The 23,539-nt window shown below is 42.1% G+C and overlaps 1 protein-coding gene across 7 annotated transcripts in view; it reads left to right on the plus strand.

The window, feature by feature from the left end:
- The window catches only part of ZNF532 (zinc finger protein 532), a 42,841-nt gene extending 23,575 nt beyond the window's left edge, over positions 1-19,266 (plus strand). For all 7 annotated transcript variants that reach the window (XM_058044513.1, XM_058044509.1, XM_058044508.1 and 4 more), the window contains 7 exons: positions 2,566-2,747; positions 5,530-5,706; positions 9,879-10,041; positions 12,510-12,788; positions 16,182-16,294; positions 16,630-16,777; positions 17,035-19,266. In XM_058044513.1, coding sequence (XP_057900496.1) covers positions 2,566-2,747; positions 5,530-5,706; positions 9,879-10,041; positions 12,510-12,788; positions 16,182-16,294; positions 16,630-16,777; positions 17,035-17,529 — 1,557 coding nt within the window. In that variant the 3' untranslated portion in view covers positions 17,530-19,266. The remainder of the gene's footprint in view (positions 1-2,565; positions 2,748-5,529; positions 5,707-9,878; positions 10,042-12,509; positions 12,789-16,181; positions 16,295-16,629; positions 16,778-17,034) is intronic.
- Positions 19,267-23,539: the final 4,273 nt, after the last annotated feature.

Below are 23,539 nucleotides of genomic sequence, written 5' to 3' on the forward strand. Positions count from 1 at the left end.
TTTAAACAAAACAGTGCAAAGCACTGGAGGAAAATAAGCTATTTTCACGTTCTTCCCTTTGAAAAGAACGCTTAATAAATGTAGTTTTAAATGTTCTTTGTTGAAGCATCCTTTTACATCTTAATTAGACATTTTTGTAGTCCTTTTCATATGTCAAGCAGCCGCTGTTTTTTATGTTGCGTTTGGTTGCATCCTGTAGGGGTAGTGTTTCCTGGAGAAAGGCTCTGTACAGGCATTTATTACTACGTATGTTGCTACTTTTTCATTAGATGTTACCTCTTGAGAAGCTTGGATGAGAAATACCCTGACTTGTTTTCCTTCTTAGTGCTTGGCACTGTCTTTTTGCTGTAAAACTGCCATTATTGTGGGGGGAAGAAGACAGGGAGGTTAGATGAGATTGGTATTTTTTCTTTGGAAGGAAGAAAGAATAAAAATGAACACTTAGATTTTGCAAACAGGTAATAGGAAAAAAGGTTATTTGCAGCTTACTGTTCTTTCTAGTGTCCCATCTAATTGCTCCTGAAATGGAAAATGTATAGTTTTGTGTTTCCAATGAGTAAGTAGCTGCTCTTATACTCCTGTTACGAAGGTAGAATGTTTTGTTTAAAATAAGCAATGGTAGAACAATCTTATCAATGAAAATACATTCACTATGAAGTTGTTACTTTTCTGTAATGTTTTATTGCCATTAATATTCCTGTTAAAGGAATATTAATCTAAAGGCATATTCCTGCTAAAGGAGTATTAACCCTGACTCACTGATAGGTTTTCTGGCTGAATAAAACCCTCATGTACTTGCTGGGGGGAAAAGGTAGCAAATCTGGCTAATGAATGTTAGTATTTCTCTTAGTTATGGATAGGAGTACATAGCTCCCATGGAAACTGCATAGCTCATTTCCCTTCATACTCAGCGTATGTGTGTATCTTTATTTTCCACCTCCACCATTTTTCCTTCTAACCTTTTTTTTTTCTGAAACTTTGACTTTAAATGCAGGCAGGTGATGATTTTCACAAACTGTGTTTTATTTTGGTGTGGGTTGGAATGAGAGAACTGGAAGTTAATGCCACCTTAAGCCCAAAATAAAATGGTAAGCAAACATGCTGAATGTCAGAATTTCACAGTAGATGCTTCTTGTTCTACTGTAATCAGTTACAATCAATCATTTTCTGTACTCATTGAAATAGCAGAGCAGGGGCCTTAACTAAGAGCATTACTGGCATGTTGGGTCAGCAAATGAGTCTGGCAGATTGCTGCAAAATCAGGAAGATCACTGAGCTGGGGCTGGAATGTTGTGTGGCTCTTCTGTGGCATCACATCCCAGTTTCCTTCAGAGGTCCTGCAGGCCAAAGGCTTTGGAAGGACTGTGAAACCTCCAAATGTTTCTGTTACTGGAATAAGTAGTTCTGGTCTGCTGTTTTCTTAGTAATCAAATTATGCTCCAGATTCTCCAGTATTGTATTACAGCTTGTTAATACAGGAATAGCCAAAGTGATTTGGGGAATGGTACTGAGCCCAGTAAATGTGGCACTTATTGCTGGTCAGAGAGTTTGGCCTTTATCTGAACTTAAGACAAAGTTAACACCCCAAAACAATTCTGGTCAGCCTGAGGCTGTGAGTTCCCCACTTTTGGGCACTCTTTGGTCAATTAAGGCCAAGTATTTGGCATTCCAAAGTGAATATTTCTTTGTGTCTCAGCATAGCCTTGCTGCGCCCCAAAGGCTGTAAGCAGGTGCCAGTTTGACATCCCTGTAGATAGCTGAGCTCAGGCAGAGCCCTGCAGGAGAGCAGTGCATGTACCCATGCTGAACAGAACTGTAGTGGGCTGGCAGGAGTGCCCGTGGAACCTGCATTGCAGCGATGGCCTGTTTGCTTTGCTTAACGTGCTGTAATTTAATGATTTGCACTTTGCCATCCTGCTGCGTCAGGACATGGGAGAACTCTGTTTGTACAGAGACTGTGTTCAAACACACCAGGCCACAGTGCTCCCAGAGCATTTATTTCAGGATTTCTTCATGCGTATGTTAGTAAATAATTTATAATGCAGATCTGGAGATCTTTTTTGGTCAATATTCTTGCAGTGTGTACACATCACTACATATGCCAGAACATTCTTAGAACATTCCTAAAAACATGCAAATACATGTTTAAAAACATACTGATGTCATGACGGAGTTTGATTTTAAATCTTTGCAAGGCCCTGGTGAGGTTCACAAGTCCCAGACCATAAGAGACAGTAGCAGTAATTTGATTTTGGAGTTGTTTGTAGGCCCCTTGCACTATGAAGGTAATCTGGGAAGGCACCCCAGTAATATTTCCATAAAGCACGTGTATCTCCCGTGGTCAGTGGTGTAGGAAGGAGCTTTGTAGCCCAGGATGCCAGTCAGTCTGGCTACCAGCACCTGCCAGCTCTGCTAGCAGGGCTTGTGTTTGTACTTGCTTCTGCATTGGGTCCCATCCCAGTTATGACATTTAACCTTTATTTGCTGTATTGCAGAGTTTGACACAAGATGTTATGTAGAGCTGAACCAAACCTTTTGTCTCATCTATTCTGGTTTATCATTTAGAAGACATGCAATATCTGCCAGATGCTGCTTCCTAACCAGTGCAGTTTTGCATCACACCAGAGAATTCATCAGCATAAATCTCCATACACGTGTCCTGAATGTGGAGCAATCTGCAGATCTGTCCACTTCCAGACCCATGTCACTAAGAACTGCCTGCATTATACCCGAAGAGTTGGGTTTCGGTCAGTATGATGATTCCTTTTGCTGTCAATTGATGTATAATTTATGGTTTTTAAAGTGGTTTTCCATTTCCATAAGCACTGTTTGGACAATACCAGCTTCATGGGTTTAAGATTGTCATGGCAACAGTACTATTAGTACTGAAATTTTGAAATAAATACATTAGGATTCTGCTTTGTTTTGGGCATCCACTTTTGTATATGATTAAATCCGAATATTAGCTAGTGTAGCACAGATTCAGGACTTCATGGTTTATAAAGTCTAGAGAATTCAGATACATTATCTTCATTTCAGGTTTTCAGAAACCTTCTTGAGTTTTTCCAAACCATTGAATTTTAGATTGTTCTTTCTGGTAGAAGAGTCATCGTCAGTACTTCCAGAATGTATGGTTGAGATGTTGATGGACATGCTGCTTCTGTCTGGTTGTTCTCTTTTCTGTGGCAAATCAAGATTCGTAGACTTTATCACTTTGCATCACTTGGAAATTGCCTTTCTCAAACAACCCTGTCTTTTGGTTCTCCTTTGTTACTCTTCAGTTTCCCTTTGACTTTTACATTTCCCTGTAATGGCAACTCACTGAGAAAATGGGGAGCAGAGGCATTTCATAGAAATGTTTAGTTTTGAAAGATTTGAAAAGATGCTTTCTGTTAGCATTTTCCTTGCACTTGAGTGGCAGGCAGCACAGCAAGAGATCAGAAGAGCCACCCGTACCCTGAGCTTTGCTTAGCACTCCAAAAACATGTCCACTTCACCCTGTCCCCTAAGGGATGAAAGCATTTTTACTGCATCAAGCCTCTGTTTTCAGCTTGAATTCATGTCCTGACATAACTCCAAGCTCTTCTCATTTCTTTGGGTTCTTTTCTTTTTACCCTTTTCTCTCAAGCAGTAGTGTTTCTTGTCCTGCATTTCTCCTCCACCTGCTTCCTGCACTCCACTGCTCTTCCCTCTCATGTATGTCTCTTGGGTTTGTACATGGAATCACCTCTGGGGACTCCTGGCCTGTGCTGGTAACACCAGCAGAAAGAATCCCCTTCACTGGGAATCTAAGTCACTAAACTTTTCAAGATGTCTCAAAAAATCTCATGTCACATTGAGTCGAGAATTTCTTGACCTGAATTCTCGACTAAGCCTAAGTCACGCAGGCAAGCAAAAGCAGTCTCTGGGGATGTTACTGCCTCCCTCCTTAGCCTGCCCAGCCTCTCCTGGAACTGTGGTGCTTTTCCCCGTGAGCAGCACAGCCTGTCCTGCCTCTCACAGGGCCTCTGCCAGGAAGCTCCCTTTGACTCCAGTGCTTTAGGCTACGTGTCTGCACGGAGTCAGCTGAAACTTCAGCCTGCAGTTTGACTGCATGCTGCCCAGGTGAAAGCAAGCAGCTGTTGGAGCAGTCCCCAGAGGAAGGCTTGGGCCTCAGGAACTGTGTGATATACAATGGTGGATGCTGAGTTCAGTTGTTATGTGGCGTCACTCGAGAGTAAAGTCAGGCCGTGGCACGGGGGGGTGGCAATGCCACCCTGCTCTCCGAGGGACACCTGAGGAGCACGTGTGTCACTGAGTGCACCGTGCTGTGCACGGCTGGGAAAAGTGCTCACCTCTCTGGGACAGCTCTTAACAGAGCCAAAAAAGACCAGAATAATCTGCTTTAGAGAATGCATTGGTGAGCAGAGACTATATAAACTCAATGAATATTATTAAGAGTGTAAATTAAATGCCCAGAAAAAGAATGGATGGCATTTCATAAAATTCAAGGGTGATAAATTTTAAAAGTAAAATGGGATCTTTGAGTTCAATGTAGAACTGCATTTCCTGCTTTATTGTTATCATCAGGGCAGTAAAACTATTGAAAAATTAAATTGACATTTATATGAAAACAATCGTACTGCCATGATAGATGCTAAAATTAAAATTCTGGAAGGGTGGAGGCCTTCTACGTTTGAAGAGTTTGTACAAGTCTTACTGCAAAATACTGATCAATAAGAAATTGTCTCATTTGACAGGTAATTGCTGTTTGCACTATGTTCTTGGACTGATTTGGGAGCATTTGCTACTGGAGATAGGACATTAAAGGGGATCATTGTGTATAAAAATTCTTATGTTCTAATATTAATTCAATTTTTTAATCGTTTCATTTTAGAATAGATGCAGAAAGGTCACAAATTTTCGTCACAGCAGAAGTATGTTTTTGAAAAATATTTTCTGAATTCCAATATGATATATTGATCTGATAGTAGGGATTTGGTTTCGTTTTCCTGAGTTTCAATCCAAGTGCTGATTTGATTACATGTACAGAAAATCATTACCAGTATGTCTTCTTTAAATCTAAACAAGGGAAATTGTGAAAATATTTTCCTTACTGGTTTTCCATTTGGTGGTAGTTTCTAAATTGCTGTGGTGTACTTTAAACAATGCCCTGCATGTGATATAAATGAATTCTAGAAAATCTCTTTCCAAATTTGCAGAGGATTTAAGCATTTTTCTGCAATCAATAGAGTACTTGTCTGTCCACCCTTCTATCTGTTTTATTGTAATAACATAAAAACATGTTCTGACCTCATATCTCGTAGATTTTCAAATGACAGTGTGTGAGATTTCTCTCCCCTTACTTTGTGATCCCAAAATCGCTGGTTACGTTGATTCTTACGGGGTTGTTGCAGTTGACAGAGTAATGTAGTTTTATGCAGTTGTTCTCCATGTGTGTTTCTCTCTGACCTTTGCTTGAAAAGCCGTGTTGATGATGTCCAGCCCTCTGGGGCAGGCTGCACTGACTCTGCTCCGCTCTCTCCGCAGCTGCGTGCACTGCAATGTCGTGTACTCTGACGTGGCGGCCCTCAAGTCTCACATTCAAGGTTGTCACTGTGAAGTCTTTTACAAGTGTCCTATCTGTCCCATGGCATTTAAATCTGCTCCCAGCACGCACTCCCATGCCTACACACAACACCCGGGTATCAAGATAGGCGAACCAAAGTAAGCCAACTTCATCTTCTACTGCACTTGCCTGATTTGAATGCGCTGTGAATTGCATTGTGTCCTGTGCTTGCAGGACACCTCTGACAGCCACCGGTTTGTCAGCCTGCTGGGAATGTGGGATTTGTGTAGTGCTTTCGTGACTTTTCAGCTGGGAGTTCATTGGGCAAAGGTGACATTTCTCTCATTGAATGCACTAGCAGCTCTTTAAGTACTGCATGCTACAAGAGAGTGATTGCAAAATGTAATTACACAAATTATTTGGACAGGTGGCCAGAGCGTTGCTCGTTCTGATGTTTTAATCTGCTTAGCTCATCTGCATTTTTACTGTGAATTAAAATAATGTGATTCCTAAAAGAGATGCTAATACTAATTGGTGCTTATGTGGTGATTTTCATAATGTGGTTGAGAAGTTGAGAAAAAGCATTTTGTCTATTTATATAAGCTTTTTTCCCAATAGGTAATCTCCTTCTGGCTTGAAGCAGAAGTGGTTTTGTTCTATGGCTAGGAAAGTTGCCCATAAAGGTGGTAGTTTGCTGAAGGTGGTGACACAGAGTACAAGTAAGACTCAGGGTGTCTGTTGAAAGCTGTTGGACAGCTGTGCTGCAGGAGCTCTGTGTGTGCAGACTCCTGCAGCCCTCGGTGTGACCTCTGAGCGCCCCTTCTCCTCCCTGTGCCTCTCCCTCGCTGCCAAAGCGCCCTGTGGAGCGCAAACGGGGCTGAGCTCCCGTTCTCTCTGGGCGTGCACAGCACCAGCATGGTAACAACTGGCACGACCAAGAACATAGAAGGTGTCTTGTGATGTAGTAACCAGCCTTCCTAAGAGTTCACTTTCTCACTGTTTCTTCTAACATAGTAACAGGTTTTGCTCTGTTCAGTTTCTCAGTCTTTCTTCTATCATATAAACAGCAGATTTTTTTCTTTGTTTACACTTCCATCAAAGCAAAATGGCAACAAACTTGCTGTGTCTGATACCAAAGGGAAGTAATTTCTGCCTCGTGGGAAATGATACATTGTTTTAATTCAGGATGGTGTCATCAGTCAGGGGCTGTTAGATACCAGCATTTAAAACTTTTTTCAGGTCCCCATAGTTCTCATTAGAGAAATGTAAAAGATTAAGATCACTGTTTGTGTAAGATGCTACACATATGAAAAGTGAACTGTGCTTGGATCTGCCAATTGTTTCTGATCAGGTTAATGAATTAAGTCTTTTTTCCATATAGATACACTTATAATTGCATTCCTCTACAAATTTACTTTGATTATAAAAAAATGAAATGAAATTTTATTATGTACTACTGTAATAAGTCACAGAACCCATAGTGGGGCAGTCCTCTTAAGAAGTGGTGTTTCCTTTAAATTTGCCAGTTTTAATCCCAGCACTGCCTTAAATGCATGCAGAGTGACTGGTAGGATTTTTGCAGCCCTTGCAGTGCTCAGTTGTTGGCTTGCCCAGTTGTGATGAGAACTGGCAGGCTGCATTTGAGGCAGTGCGTTCACACTGGGTTACCTGTGCGGCACCGTGGAGCGGCCCCTGGCAGCCCCATTGCAGCCCCATTGCAGCCCCATTGCAGCCCCATTGCTGCCCCATTGCTGCCCCACTGCTGCCCCATTGCTGCCCCATTGCAGCCCCATTGCAGCCCCATTGCTGCCCCATTGCAGCCCCACTGCTGCCCCATTGCAGCCCCATTGCAGCCCCACTGCTGCCCCATTGCAGCCCCACTGCTGCCCCGGGGCTGTGGCACCGGGCAGGGACAGGGACGGTGCCAGGCTCGGCTGTGCCCCGGGGCTCCCGAGGCTCTCTGCTGTGGGGCACACTGCTCTGTCAGAGCAATGGGGCTCCCGGGCAAGCTGCTGCCTGCCCCTGGCACTGTGTGATTTACAATTACATTACAAACAGTTGCTGCACAACAGATGCACTAAACTATTTGGTGTATGAAAAATGACTTTTATATGCAGGGATTCTCAGTGGGATGAAATGAGATTATTTTAATATAGGGAAATGGATGGCTGTCTTGTCTTTCAACTCTGGGAAGCTCTCTCCTGTAACATACTCTTAAGCTCTGGTTTCCCAGAAAACCACCAAGGTGGTCTTTTTTCAGTACGCAGTGTCTAGCAATGGCACTAAGATATTTTTCATGGCTGATCTCTTTGTGATTACTGGAGAAATTCTTGTTTATCAAGCCAAATTTTGGATATTTACGGTACTATTGGTAAAAAGTGTATTATCCCACAAGTTCCTTTTTTAAAAAAAAAAAAAAAATTGGGAAGGAGGAATACTATCCTCTGGTGCAGAAGCTTTCCAAATGCTAAATGTCTTTTATATGACTGAAAGTATTTTCCTGAGATAACACTTGTATTTATTCCCAGATACTACATGAATTTGCTAAACAGATTTTTGGGAAGTGAAAAGGCCATGTGCCTGCTTTTGTGTGTCCTGTGGGCAGGAGCAGTGCTGGGTAACCAGCCTGGGAGTGGGATGGGATGGGATGGGATGGGATGGGATGGGATGGGATGGGATGGGATGGGATGGGATGGGATGGGATGGGATGGGATGGGATGAACTGCCTGACTTATTCCAGCATCCCTGTAAATGACATCCTGTGGAAGCACAACTGCCTTTAAGCTTTGAACAGCATTTTAGGCAGCTGCATGTTAAACACTGACTACTTCAATTAAATTTAAAAAAAAACAAAACCAGTGTACATGGTTGCGTGTATGTTAAGGATTGAAAATTATGTTTTTGCTGTGTTTGAAGGAAATACTCCAAGTGTGTATAGTCATAACTCATACTGTGAGGTGTGTATAGTCATAACTCATACTGTACTTAGTGAATTTAAGTGAGTACAGTCTTTGCCCAGAGACTTGTCTGAAATTTGGATCTTTACCAGATAGTTCTGCTTCTGTGAAGGCAGGGTAAAGTACTTTAGCTGCCATAGAAAATACAGAGATTCAACTTGTGGTGGTTTTAGAGAGTTACAGTTTTGATATGTGATAAATTCAGAAAGCATTTCTACAAATCTCCAGATCTGCAGTGAAGGGTTCACCACAGAAAGCAGGACAATAGTACATTGATCATCAGAGGCTGCTGTGCAAATAATGCATTTATCTTAGCATGTGTGAGAAACGGGGACCCCTTGATAGCACAAAGTCTTTCCCAGTTAATATGAAGTAGTATATTGTTTTTCATTTGGAGTTCCAGGACAGTTTGGACATGGAAGCAATGCCCATGTTCTTGTCATCTCAAAACAGAGTGCAGCTCCCTAGAGCTCTGGAATACTGCACTATCAATGGTAATTACTTAGAGGCATATAGAAAGGATATTATGTGGCTAATGAGAAGATTTAGCACTTTAGCAGGTAGGAAGGTTTGATGGCTGTTTTTTTAAGTGGAAGTTACTCTTAAAGATGGGAAGTGCCTGTTGCTGTACGAGCACCTGTGGTTGGTTCTTTTATTTTAGCTAAACTTTCTCTGCAGCACTACAGATTACATGGCTTAGATTTCTCTCTTATCTCATGATCTGTGGTTAGAAAACTGCTGTAAGAACGGGAGTCTGGGGAACCTATGTTCAAAAGTCACATGTGCTCCAAGAAAGGAAGTGTTTGGTGGTGTCTCTACATTTTTGTGGCAGATTCATCACATTGGAATGGCAGATCAGGGAATTCCTGTCCTGCACTGTTGGAGCTTCAGGGCATTTACAGAGTCTAGGTTTGGCATTCAGGAGTATCACAGCCATGAACATTGCCCAAAATGTATTTATCTTGAAGTATGTTCCTAACTACAACTGAATGAATCACTCCCTTACAATATACTGCATATACAATATAGAGGTTTGTAACCTGGAGCAGGGATATTATCCTTTAGCTACAATGTGAGTTCAGAAACTGAAGGTGTTGAACTGTCAGATATCCTGAGCAGATGTTGTTGTTGTATCTGTAACTGGCTTCTTGTTTGCGCTTTTAATTTTTTTTTTCTATTTTTCTGTTTCTTCTACTGCTCTTATATTTTGAAATTGAAGGATGTTTTGAATTAGTTTAACTTTTTTCAGGCAGTGTGAAACAATTGCTTAAACATGTCAGATCTTATCTGTGATGAGAAAAAAAGTTAACATCATGATTCTTGCAAATAGATCTCAATGTGACTGACATTGTTTATTGTGCTTCTGTTTTTAGAATAATATATAAATGCTCTATGTGTGACACTGTGTTTACTCTACAACCTTTGCTCTATCGCCACTTTGATCAGCACATTGAAAACCAGAAGGTGTCTGTTTTCAAGTGTCCAGACTGTTCTCTTCTATATGCACAGAAACAGCTTATGATGGATCACATCAAGGTGTGTAGGCATCTTCTCTTGTTTCCTTCATTATACCATTTGGCATGCAATACATGCTGTGAAAAGGCATGGAGTAACAAGACTGCTGAGAGAGATGTTACCAGTTCTGAGGGGATAATCTGTGAATGTTGTTCTCAAATGTTAAACTTTTATATTTTATCGGGTCTTCAGCATATCTGTAATGACTCAGTCGATTTTTCTGTAAGAATGTTGATCTTGGTGTACCGGGAAAAGCTCAGCAAGTCCAATCCTAACAAATACTGGGTTTCATTTACAGTGTTTTAAGTATTATTCTAATTGTTAGGAGCAGAGAATGCTGAGTGCATCACAAAATCAAGCCTTTGATGTTCAGAATTCACCAGGAAGCAGTATGTTGCTAGATGTAGAGGTTACCTGTGTTATATGAACTTGAACATGTGTGCTTTGAAAAAAACTCCAGTGGATTTCCTCATAAACACCCTTAAGAGCTGACAGTTCACTGTGATCCTTGAACGTGCTGGTTTGAAGGATCAGCAGCCCCCTGGCTATCATTTGTTAGTGCTGTGTTTGACACAGACTCTTAGCTCATGTCATACAGACCAAAGCTGAGGTGCTTCTGCCTTCCTAACCCCCCGTGCCTGAACACACAGTGGGACTGGAGCTCACTGCTTCTCTGGCAGCGACACAATTTCTGAATGCCATTTCTCTACTGCAGAGTGGAAGACCTGACATCTTTTTTGGCTGCTAAAACCATAATTTTGCATTTTAGTCCCAGCTATGGCACTTGTAACCACAGAATTCTCTGAAGTAGTGTTGAAAATAAGATCACAAGTCTTGAAAAAAACAGGTGGTCTTAATGCCAGTCTTCATCTTGAGGAGGAGATGAGGGGAAGGCTGGGCCAGGATGTTCAGAAATACAAGGACTGGGTATTTCCATTGTTTCTGAACTAGTAGCACTAGTTCTTGCATGTTTACTGCAGGATATCCTAGATGCTCCTCTCATGCAGCAATGCAAAACTCTGATTTCTGTTTCCTTTGATCTACTCAGATGGTTGGGGTTTTTTCACTAAATAGGCAAATTCTGTGTATTGCAGTGTAGTCTTGTTTCTGTATTTAGTTTTTCCTGAGTCAGATATTACTGGAAAAGTATTGTTATATCCATACACAAGTACTTCTGTAAGACCTGAAGACAACACTTTCAATCTGACTGCAGTTAGGGCCAGGAGCTCTCTTTACAGAAATTGGGGTGTTTAGCACCTCACATTTCAAAGATGTGCTCACTTGCTTGGGCACTACTTTATTTCTTTGGCTTTAGTGTTCCATGACAGTATTTGAACTTGCAGCCAGTGGGGTTTTAGCATGATTCACGATAAGTGATTCAGACAATTTTGAGACTAAAATTAGAGGATTAATCAATACATGTGCAGTAGCAGTATTGCTGGTTTTGCATTTAGGATGTGTGTATAGCAGTAGGGACTGGAGCAAAGCATTGTAAATTGGAATTCATTTAAGGGGGACTGAAAAAACAGTAACAGGTTATAGATAAAAGCAGAAAAGGATTCAGGGAGAGGATAAAAGCACAAAAGGACTCAGGGAAAGTACGAGTGCCAGACAGAGGCAGTGCTCAGCTGCACAGAAAGTAATGGTTTGGTATGGCTAGACATAAACCATCAAGGCAGAGGCAGACCTGGTAAAAGTAGGACAGAAAGGGACAGAAGGAAGCTCAGGAGGAGATTATTTAAAGCTACAGAAAATAACCCAGAATAATTCCTGCAGATGCCAATATTTCTTGATGGCAAAATGTATGTCTTATTTTCCTGTAATGACTCGCTACAAGAAAATTTCCAGCAGCCTGTGAGAGCAGATGGTGAAGGACTTGCCTGGCTGGGCCTGGCCTGGAGGTGTAACACTCCCAGTTTGGCCAGCACTGGGACTCCATACTATGCTTTAATGCTCTTGGTGTAGTTTCAAATAAGAAATGAAATTTCAAATATTGTATTTACAAGACATTTGGAAAGTTGAGCACTAACATTTTACATGCTGACAGGTTAGGCTGGAATGGAATCTCCAGGTCAGCTTCAGTTGCCTGAGAGTACAGGAACCTTGTTTCCTGCTCCCCTGTGCAGTGGGATACCAAAGGCAGCCTCCTCCTTTACTACACACCTGCACTTTGCTCTTAGTTGTTGGTCCTGTGCACTTCGCTTTTTATTAACAGTTATGAGCCCTTTTTCCCTCCCTGCTAACCCACAACTTAAACTTTACCTCCAAAGTAAGTCTCTTTTTTTTTTTTTTTTTTTGTGAAAATACCTATATACGGTGTCAGTTATTGTTAGGTCATGCTAGGTCTTGCCTTTACTTAATCCTGTTTCTTTACAAAGGTGATCTGATGATAATAGTATGCCAAAGAAGTAACTGAAGGCTTTTGTTTGAGTACAACTGTGTATGTCTATGTCAGTTTTGTACCTTTTTTCCTCTCTCTTTTATTATAGTCTATGCATGGAACTTTGAAAAGTGTTGAGGGACCACCAAACCTGGGGATAAATCTTCCTCTCAGTACTAAACCCACAACTCAAAACTCAGGCAGTCACAACAAGGAGGACACAAAATCTATCAACGGCACAGAAAAGCTGGAGAAGAAATCTCCTTCTCCCATAAAGAAAGCAGAACCTAAAAAAGTCACTAGCCCCGGCTGGACATGTTGGGAGTGTGACAGGCTCTTCACTCAGAGAGACGTTTACATCTCCCACATGAGGAAAGAACATGGAAAGGTAAAGGAATGCATTCAGTACAAAAAGGTGAATTAAACCTGAAAGGCAAAGTATTTGTTTCACATTCCATTTGTGTTTCTGAAAATAATTCCTTTAAATCTCAGTATTATTATTTACTGTTCTTATATCTATTTCATCTTTTTTGCTTTGGCTGCTTAGTTTTTTTTTCAGTTTCTACATCATTCTACTGAGAAAATCAATTGTAGACTTGTTCATTCAGTACCAAAATTTTTTCAAGATGGAAAGAGTGACAGATATTGCTGTATTTCATCCAAACCATCTAATCTGTTCCAGGTTCTTATTTCTTCTTTGTGCCTTCTCAGTTCCCTCTCTTTACGGTGGTGTGGTCAACGTGGCAGTGCTGGGGTAACAGCTGGACCCAGTTTTAAAGGTCTTTTCCAGCTTAAACAATTTGATTCTGTTCTGTTCTGAAGCTCAGTGCCTGTTAGCCTCAGGGAGTGGAGACTCAGTCATGTTTTACTCATCCACTGAGTGCCAACTGGTGTTTCATTTAAAGGCAGACACATTCCATAGTTGAGCTGTTGCTCTAATCTGACACTTAAGAGTTCAGCTGAGTTAACAAGTTGAATTTTGTATTTAAAGCACCTGAATTTGAGCCACCTTACTTAAAATGGATTGAAAGTGAAATGTGGGAATGTTGCATCCTCATGTCAGCAGAGAGGCTGTTTGATGTTGTTCCTGCACTCAGTAGCATTTCCAGTTAAATGACATTAAAAGCCTGGCAGGCAGGAAGGCAGCAGTGACCCTGCTCAGCTGTGGCAGGCTCCAGCCAAGCCAGCCTTCCCCTGTGCAATGCTCTGGCTCTTTGCTCAGCTGGGAACCAGGAAGCCAGACTGGTGTGCTGTGCTGTGCTGCACTGCAGCAAAAGAGCAGCACTGGGAGGGATAATAGGCTGGTTTTGTCTAAGTGGAGGAGAACCACGCTGAATGAAAATCCATCATTTTCAGGATTCTAATGTGCTGTAATAAATGATTGCACATTCCCAGAGGTTTTTATTACAGTTATTATCTCTAAAGCTGTTCTGCAAATTATTTATTCTTTTTATAAACGTTTTATGGAAAAGCTGAAAATGCTGGACTACTGAGTGTCATCTTCAATTTTCTTAGGACAACTTCAAGGAAATAGCACCCCAGCATCATTGCCTCCAGTAACTCCCACCCCATTCCTTCAGCTTCCCGCTGCCCAAATATTAACTCAGCAGAGCTTTTACTGGCAATCAGAAATGCATTTAGGACTGAATGCATTGTACATTTATGCAATTCTTAAAAACAAAGCAGCACAACCTCCCAATGAAACTGTCACTTCAGAGTGAACTAGAGAGTGATATTCAGTCTGATTCCATCCACAGCAGAGTAGCCAAAGGCATGGTAAAGAAGGTTAGTAACATATCAATAATGCTTTTAAAATATTAGCTTTAAATCTGTGTCTTTCTCTCTCTGATGTTTATGTGCAATGTTACCTCAAGAATAGCCCTTATTAAGAAATATTGGATAATTGTTGCACGCAAATCCTGGCCTGAAGGCCTCTTTCATTGCTTCCATTCAGGTGCTGGTTTTTATCCCCACTCAAGGAGTTCTTTGAACAACACAGGAGGCACACAGATACTAAAATGAACAGAAATACAATTCCATGTCTTTCAGAAATGGGGGATACAGACCAGGTGCTACATTCCTTCCCAACCTGTCAAAATTTCTAGTAATTGTTAGCTGTCAAAAAGACTATGTTGAAAAACTAAACTTCTGCCATAGACAGAATAGAAATGAGCATAAGATAACCAAGTATGTCATAGGGATCTAATAAATAGAGAAACTAATTTACAGTCTTATTTTCTTAAGAATCATAGGTGTGGGTTAAATGCTCTAAAATGATCCTTTCAGAATGATTGTTTAAAACTAATTAAGCAATTCATGTGCTATTCACAGAATCCATTGTCATGCGAGGTACATGAAAATACTACTTTCAAAGTAGTTTCTGCTTTTGTAGGAGCAGAGTGAAAGAGCTGCAACCCGTAGCTGATCCCAGGCTGGGTTATGCAGAGGTATTCACAGGAGAGGTGTGGCTGTGTATATCCCCTTTGGACAGATCCTTAAGGTTCCAGCCCCTACTGGGAATTGTCTACGCAGACAGACAGACAGACAGACAGATTCACATTTTCTGATCCTCTCCTGAGGATCCTGGAGGAAGGAGCCAGCTGGAGGGTAGGAAATTCTGTAGCCACCTTGGTGTGACTCTCTACCTGATCTTAAAAGGGCTGCCAAAAAAACCCAAACGTTACAGCCCAGACACGGGAGGGTTGCAGCAGGCCTGTATAACTCCTGTCTGAAACTGGATCATGTGTGTCTGCCTTCCACCAGGCACCCATCTGCTGAGCTCCTTGCACTTGTGTGCAGGTGTGTTTCTGTCAAAGGGCAGATGTTTTCTAAGTAGGAGTTACCAACTCCAACTTAGTCATTGATCATCCTCTTCTGTTAAGACAAGATGCTGTAAGATGCAGATCATGCTGCACTTAATTACAGAAATAATTTTTCAGTTCTTTTTGGTTTGGCTGCCATTGCAGAATCTGATGCATCCAAAATTCTGTTTGGGTCTCTATCTTGAGTCTCCCCAAGGAATTTAGAACAAGTGTGGGGTCACAGCTAGCTGCCCCGGGTCCTGCTGGGCATCATCCTCCTCCTGCTTTTCTGACCACGGGCTTGATGCTTCTGCTCACTGCCACACAGCTAGTGTGTGACTGCTCCAGCCCTTCTCAATTTCTTCCTTTACTTTTTCCTACCACTCGACCGGCTGAAACATCAGCCCCACAGAATTCCCCAAACAGATGGCCATCAAGTTGGCATCAGATCATACTGCTCATTTTGTCATGACTTTCCTGAACTCTCTTAGTGTGTCAGTGTCTGTGAGGTTCAAGTTTGGTCCTTCTTCTGTGCTCTTCACTGCTCCCTGTATGTGACTGAGGAGCTCCTAGTCAGCAGCTGCCGACATGGTTTGGTGATGGGAAGGGAAAGCACCCCCTCGTCTGCTGCCTTTATTGATCCAGAAATAGTCCTCTGATCTTCCCTGTTTCTTTGGTGGAAGAAATTCTCTTCATCCACTGTCCCTGACACCAGGTCACAGCTGGAGACAGGTGTGTGTGTGTGTCTGTCTGTCTGTCTGTCTGTCTGTCTGTCTGTCTGTGTGGAGCTCATAGGGCCACACTGCTTTGAAAGAGGTCCAGCTCTGACTTGTACAGTGTTGTTGAAGAGGGGCTGTACATGAAGTACAGTACCAAAAATGGGTAAGTGATGTTTCTTTCCTATTTATCAGAAGGTTCAGCACAGGCACCACTTTTACTGAGCTTTTTTAATGAAAGTCTTTCTCTTATTTTTTTTAAAGCAAATGAAGAAACATCCTTGTCGGCAATGTGACAAATCTTTCAGCTCATCCCACAGCTTATGTCGGCACAATCGTATCAAGCACAAAGGCATTAGGAAGGTTTATACGTGCTCGTAAGTTCTGGTTTAATTTATTTAGAAATGGAATACAAAAACCATTGTTAGTTGAACTCTTTCCTTAACTGTGGAAAAGCCAGTGTCCCATTCTTTCAGATGCCTAGGACAGGCCAAACCAATTACCTCTCCTGCCTGCAGAAACGTGTCAGGCTCCTGAGAGTGCAGTGTGTAAAGTCTACAATCTGAAATTTGGCTGAGCTGAGAGTTCACAGTTCCACTTTGGGAAACCTGGTTTTCAGGGGTATCTCAAATACAAACCCATTCTTCCAGTCTACAAAAGGCACTTGTTAAGCATGACACTTGAATGTGTGTCTGTGTGTGTGTATCTGCAGGCACTGCCCAGATTCCAGACGTACTTTTACCAAGAGGTTGATGCTGGAAAAACACATTCAGTTGATGCACGGCATTAAAGACCCTGATGTGAAAGAAATGACTGAATCTACCAACATGGAAGAAAGGGAAGTAAAAGAAGACACAAAGGTAATCGCTTCGAAGACTCATTCAATCACCGAGAATGATTTTTTTGGGGTATACATTCAGGATCTTTAAATAAATACAGGTCCTTTGATGCCATAAATGACTCATCTTCTGTGAAGCAGAGCCCCAAAAGGATAGTTTATCAGAGTTGTTTTAGAATTTGCCAAAGGAAAGGTTCTGACATTTGCAAGTCACAAATAGTTATGAAAAGAACTGCATATTTATGCTTACATGACACACTGTTTCTGTCTCTTTGTTAGGTTCCTAGTCCAAAGCGTAAATTGGAAGAACCTGTAATGGAGTTCAGACCTCCACGAGGTGCAATCACTCAGCCATTAAAGAAGCTGAAGATAAATGTTTTTAAAGTTCACAAGTGTGCAGTTTGTGGCTTTACAACAGAAAACCTTCTCCAGTTTCATGAACATATTCCTCAGCATAAATCTGATGGCTCTTCGTACCAATGCAGGGAATGTGGACTCTGCTACACATCTCACGTGTCCCTTTCCAGACACCTCTTCATTGTACATAAGCTGAAGGAGCCTCAGCCGGTGTCAAAGCAGAATGGGTCTGGGGAGGATAATCAGCAGGAAAACAAACCCAGCCACGAGGACGACTCTTCCAACAGCGCGGCCTCGGACAGAAGATGCAAAGTGTGCGCAAAGACTTTTGAAACTGAAGCGGCCTTAAACACTCACATGAGAACACATGGCATGGCCTTCATCAAGTCCAAAAGAATGAGTTCAGCTGACAAGTGATCAGATTGTTTGGGATGCAGAAATCTCGCTCCACATTGGAATACTAATGACATTTTTGCTACAGAAAGCTCAAGGTATAATAGTATTAACAGTACTGTTCAGGCTGTTGCAATATATTCTGCATAAAAGTGTCCCCTTCACCTCATTGTCTATACCCTCAGAACCATTGAAGCAGTATTTGAGTTGAAAAATGTTTGTATATATTTAAACTAATAATTTTTATACTCTTTGGTTATGTGTCTGTATCAGTAACTAGTGGAAAAAAAATTTTTTTTTCTCGTTATTTTCTGTTCTTTTGTAGTAAGTTTCTTTAAAACAGAGTTCTGAATGCCAGGGCAGTTCCTTAGGTTCTCTTAAACTGTTTGGTTTTTGAATGCTTCTGAAAGAAAATTTAGCTAATGGAAATTTAGCATCAAGAGGAGGTGCTAGGAGGGGAGAGGAGAGAGGAAGCAAGGGGAGGGTCCAAGAACTTGGACCTCCACATGTCTAAGGAAGCTTTTAAACTTTTTCTTACAAAATAGATTATAAAAAAAGACAAAAGTACCACTGCATGTGTAAAATAAAGTGCTGGTTTTTAGGTGGCAACACCAGAACAAGTGCAGACCTCCTGGAGTGGTGAAGTACTTTTGAAGAATATAAATGCACAACTCTGAATATCATGAATATCATATATTTTTAGGTCACCAGGTGCTTGTGATCAAAGCTCAAATTGTTACAAATGGGCTGGGTTGCTCTGGATTTAAGAAATAAGATGTAATTAGAGGAATAGGTTTATAATGGTGATGTTTTTTGTCATGTAATTTATTAAACATATAGAAGTGAGTACACAGCATTATGTATTTTCCTTGCTGGTTACTGAAAGGAAATAGTTGACCCTTGCTGCAGGGGTTGGGCTTTGCCAGCTCCATCTGATCATGCCAAACGTTCTGGTGCTCAGAGTCACACACAGCCACAGCTGGGAAGGAGCCAGCCCAGCCAGGAGGGGGCCTGGGGCCTGCAGCTTTAGCACAGACCAGACATTGCAAGCTCCTGTCCAGCACCACTAGTTTTGCTTGCACAAGTACAAAAAGGTACCATACTGTCCCTTTCAGATAGAGTTCTCTGTGAGAGTATATTTTTAGTTTGTTTTTGCATTTTATACCTTGTATGTAACCCTACAAAAATTTTTGTACTTTTTTTTAAAACAAATTGTGTATATATAGATAGCTGCATGATAAACAGTAGTAATTGTTGGGTTCCTTAAAAGTCTTGCTGCTGTCAGATGTTACTATACACTATGTCCATTACGACTGTATTAAACACATTTCATATGTAAATAAATGTGGAGCATTTTGCCCCAAAAGATTTGTGAGATTCTGTTATTTATCATTAAATTCTAATAGTTTTAAAAATTGAAGTGTTTAAAAAAATATGGGTCCTCTCAGCCACCTCTGTAAAACTGAATCATTCTGGAAATTGTTTCTCAGACACATGAGTTCTGCCCTCTCCATCCTCATTCCTGGTTTGGCTCCTGGGTAGATGCTTGTTAGCCCGTTTCTATTACTGGCACATCGAGTGCTTGTGAGGTACTTCATCCTGCAGTGGGCACAGCACCGCAGCCACCACTGCCCTTCCCATGTAGTGGATACCTCTGAACACTTGTTTGTTGATGTGCACTGTCAACTGTACAACAAATGAGTTATCACTATGCAGAATGGTGTTTTGTATACAGTGAACAGATAATAAAAGTTCAATTTTCACAGCCATTCCTATTACTTTTCTTTATTTTCCCTTTTCACTGTCTGACCCCTGCAGGTAACCTGACGGTGCAAATGGCATCACGGTGCCAGGGTGTCACACTGGCACCCGTGTCCCCAGAGGAGCCCCTGCACAGCCAGGGAGTGCAGCCCAGCTGCTTGGCAGTGGGCTCTCCTCAGGTCTAACTGGCACAACAATTTAACTCTCCCACCAGTAATCTCTTGAAAGGTTTAAGGGACAGAGGGTCTTGTACTGCCCCATAAGCTCCAGCCACATTTCTGTGTCAGAGCTGACGTGCCTCCTTAACAGGAGCACAATGTCCTGAAGAGCAGGAGGTGAACAGAAGGTTTAAAAGCAATGTGAGATATGGTGAAAAGGCACAAATATCAGTAGGCATGCCTAAAGGAATTATTTCCTATTGTAAACTATAGAAAAAATGTTTAAACTTATTTTAGTCCAAGATCTGACATTTGAGTTGTTTGCTTTTAATTAACAACGTGACACTCACAGTCAGCGATGACATAAATACTCCTCTTTTTTACGCCTTTCCTGTGAGGATTGAGTAATGGATTAAACCTCATAAAACCTCTCTGAGAGTTAGGAAAGGGATCATCTAGACTCCACCATTTTGCAGCCACTCTTGTGGTTGGAAACAAAGGTGCTGAACAGTACAACCTCAAATTGCAACAGAAACTAAGACTATATATCTCCCCCTGTTGTGTGCCTTCCCTTTCCATCCCTTCTGCTCTCCAAGGAGGCGGGGAGTGCAACGAGACCTCTGCCCAAATATCCAGCTGCAAACTGCCCAACCAGGACTGCACCAACGCTCGGCTCCAGCTGCCCCCACAGCCACAGTAAAACTGTTTTTCACCTGCTAGTACCGGTTAACAGCTCACCTCAGGGCATGTGGGCAGTGACTGCCACGAGCATCTGCCTCCCTTGTCCCTGGGGTGCCTGGGCATGACACAGGGGTGCTGTGGCCTCCCTGCACGGTGCCCCAGATCCCTCCCTCGGGAGCTTTGAGCCCTGGCCTGCTTGCTGGGGGTACAGCCAGAGCTAAACCTGGCCACCCACAATCCCCCTGATTCTCTGCACTTGTCTCGTGTTTGTATTTCTGAAGGGCATTTACAGATGCACAACTTGACCTGCCAAAGGCCCAAATGTTCTCAGTTCTTAACCTCTGTCTACCTGTGGGGAATTCAGTTTGGCAAGCCTATTTATTTTAAAGGGATTTTTATACAGCTGCGACCTTTTCATTCTGTTAATATTACCTTTCTCAGTACACTTAGCGTACACACATAGCTGCCAGGCCAATAACGGCACACAGAAGAACCTATTTTAGTTTAAAACCTTTCTCAAATATTAGGGCAGTTCGGTAGTCAATTATTTGTATTTGAATTTCAGCTTATTACTCAAAGGTTATCTGCTGGGCTCTGTGAAGGGTGACTAGGAGCAGTGGGGAATGGACTGACAGGAGAAATGAGTACAGAACTGGTCACCCATGGAAGGCACAAGCATGCCTGACCTACATCCCCGGGCTCTGTGTGCCGAGCAGATTCTGCAGCCAGGAGTGGATGTGGACGCAGGAGCATGGAGGAAGGAGCTACTTCCTGGCTCATCCCTGGGCACTTCCTCACTTTGGGAAAAGAAATTTGATTTGCTCCTCAACAGTGGCCGTACAACACCTGGTTTTGGTGTTATTTCTTTCCTAGCTGGCAAAAAAGAGCCTTCCTCACCGAGGACCAAATGGGCATCGCATTGAGGCACTGCACTGGGAATGACCCAGATTCACCTGGAAAATTACCTGGAGGCACTGCAGCTCTCTTCTCTGAGCCCCAGGATTCCATTCTGAAGGAAGAAATGTATTTGAAACAGTAATGTGACTATTAGCCAAATAAGCTGAGCACGGTGCCCTTCTCAGCTATGTCCCCTTATACGATTTGGCCAAAGACTTTATGCAGCTCATTTCTTTTCTGCTCTCAAATTGTGCTGGTTTGTATTCAATGGCTCTCGTGTGCTGGTGGGGATATGGATGCAGTGCATCACCAGCACTGCTCTCCCCAGGTCAGGCCAGCACTCGGCTAGCACTGCCATGCCTCTGCAGGCCAGACCAATATTGCAGGGCAAGCACAACAATATTTCCTGATTTAGTGACTGGTTCTGACTTTTTTTCTCCCTGTTCCATGGGAGAAGGGGAAGACAAAGAGAACATTAGTCGCTAAATTCAATTGAGTGTTCAAATAGCTGGATCCTTCCCTCCCCTTACCCTTCTTCCCGAGCAAAAGAAATTATTTTCACAAATAAACTATTCCCTGAAACAAATCCACTCAGCTGAAATCCAATTAGCTCCGCAGACACCGGGTCACAGAGCAGACTCCAAATGTTGACTCATACCCTTAGCAAGTGACCCTGGGGCTGCAAACTGTGCCTGTGAGTGGTCCTTGCCAGCTCCCAAGGCACATGACAGGGCTCAGGAGAGGAGTGACATAAGACAAAAGCCACACATGCTCCCAGGCAGTGGCTCCCAAAGCGGGGTATGCATCCATGGGCATGCAGGAAGCAAACAGCCTTTCTACTGTTACAAAACTGCAATGAAACACAAATATTAAAAGTACCCAGAAGAGGGGAGAGCCCTGTGCCCATAACCCGTCCCCTGGAAAACACAGAGCTGTCATTCAATATTATATATACAGGTAGTACCAATGCCTGGCTGTGTGCAAAGGTCTGGCAAATCTGCCAGAATGTCAAGAGCTACATTTTCTGTGTACTAAAAAACCAGCATGATTTTCTAGCTGCAGAGCTCCAGAAGATCTACTGTACAAACATTGAAGTCAAACATCCAGCGCAGGGAAAGATTTCAAAATGCATGTAACCTTTAACAATCGAAATCATGCAGACGGTAAAATAACAAAGCCACCGAGAGAGGTGTGGGGGATTCCCAGCATCTCTGGAAAAGGAAGAAAAGCAACTTCCTAGTATGTTTCTCTTGCCCCACCACAAACAGTGGGGGAGTCCAAGTGTTTTCTGAGCTATCAAACACCAAGCACAACCAAACCAACAGGCAAAGGAACTGCAGTGTCAGAATTGAGTGTGGGTTCAAGCCTCAGACAAAAGAAAGTCCCCTCTATGTGAGCGAAAACATGAGCAGCTTCGATCCTCCCAGGTCCCAACACAAAGCTGCCTTCTCACTTTTCTAAATTCTCCACACACTAACTCTGCTTCTTCCCTCTGCTTGGTACAGAACTAGATTTTACCACCTCGATTTCCACTTTTAATCCTCTCCGTCAGGAATGACTGCCAGGAATTGTTCCAACACTGCACCTTGTCACTTATGTTCTCTCAGCTGCTGCCATCTCCCTTGTCTTTTGCCTCCAAAAATTATATCCCTGCTTCCCAATAGGCAAGAACATTTTTCTGCCTGTTTGATGAATAAAGCACTACCCAAAAATAACACTTAGAGATTATTCCTCTATGTCAGCCATTTGTCTTTGTTCTGTGAGTGGCAGCATTGCAACTCTAGTCTAGGATGAAAATTCATCCATTTATATTCAGCCATTCCTTGTGTGACCAGGTAATAGAACAAAGTCTCAGATATTTACTGTAAAGTGCAACTATATAATTAAACACAAAGTAAGGATTAAATCTATTGCACTTAAGGAGGAATTTGGGCGTGACACAGCGTTTTGGAACAAAAGCTGGTTCCTTGTGAGTTTTGTTTCCATATTGATGCAGATATGGTACCCAGCATTAATATAATGAATTAATAGCTAAAGCGGAATGTACAGCTATAACCACAAGAAATGACAGAGATTTCCTTCCAATAGCAAAGCAAATTTAACAAAGAAGTTTTTGTCAAATGGTTTTGGATTGCTACGAGTTAGTGGTCTGAACCCTAGTGTAAATTAATGGTATGTTCAATGAGGTTTTTAGACACTGAGGTTTGTCGGTCTCCCCTATGCTGATTGTACAGCCTGTATCAATTTTGTCCCAATCACCACTTTTAATCTCTGTTTTCTTGGGGTTTTTTACAAAAATAAAGGCAAGCAGATTTGTACACAAAGGCAAAAAATTCCATTAAAAAATCTGTCCAAATAGTATGGTATGAAAAACCTACTCAGGGAATTGCAGAAAACCTTTTGCTGGGCAAGAGTCAATACAATATTTTAGTGGGTAGATCTCATTTGTACAGAAGATATAACTTGTTACACACCTTTTTAGTTAAACTCTTAATTGCACAAAGAAAATTCAGTATCTTTTCACCGCCTTTGAGTCT

The sequence above is a fragment of the Melospiza georgiana genome, chromosome Z (assembly GCF_028018845.1).
Source record: "Melospiza georgiana isolate bMelGeo1 chromosome Z, bMelGeo1.pri, whole genome shotgun sequence".
NCBI lineage: Eukaryota > Metazoa > Chordata > Aves > Passeriformes > Passerellidae > Melospiza > Melospiza georgiana.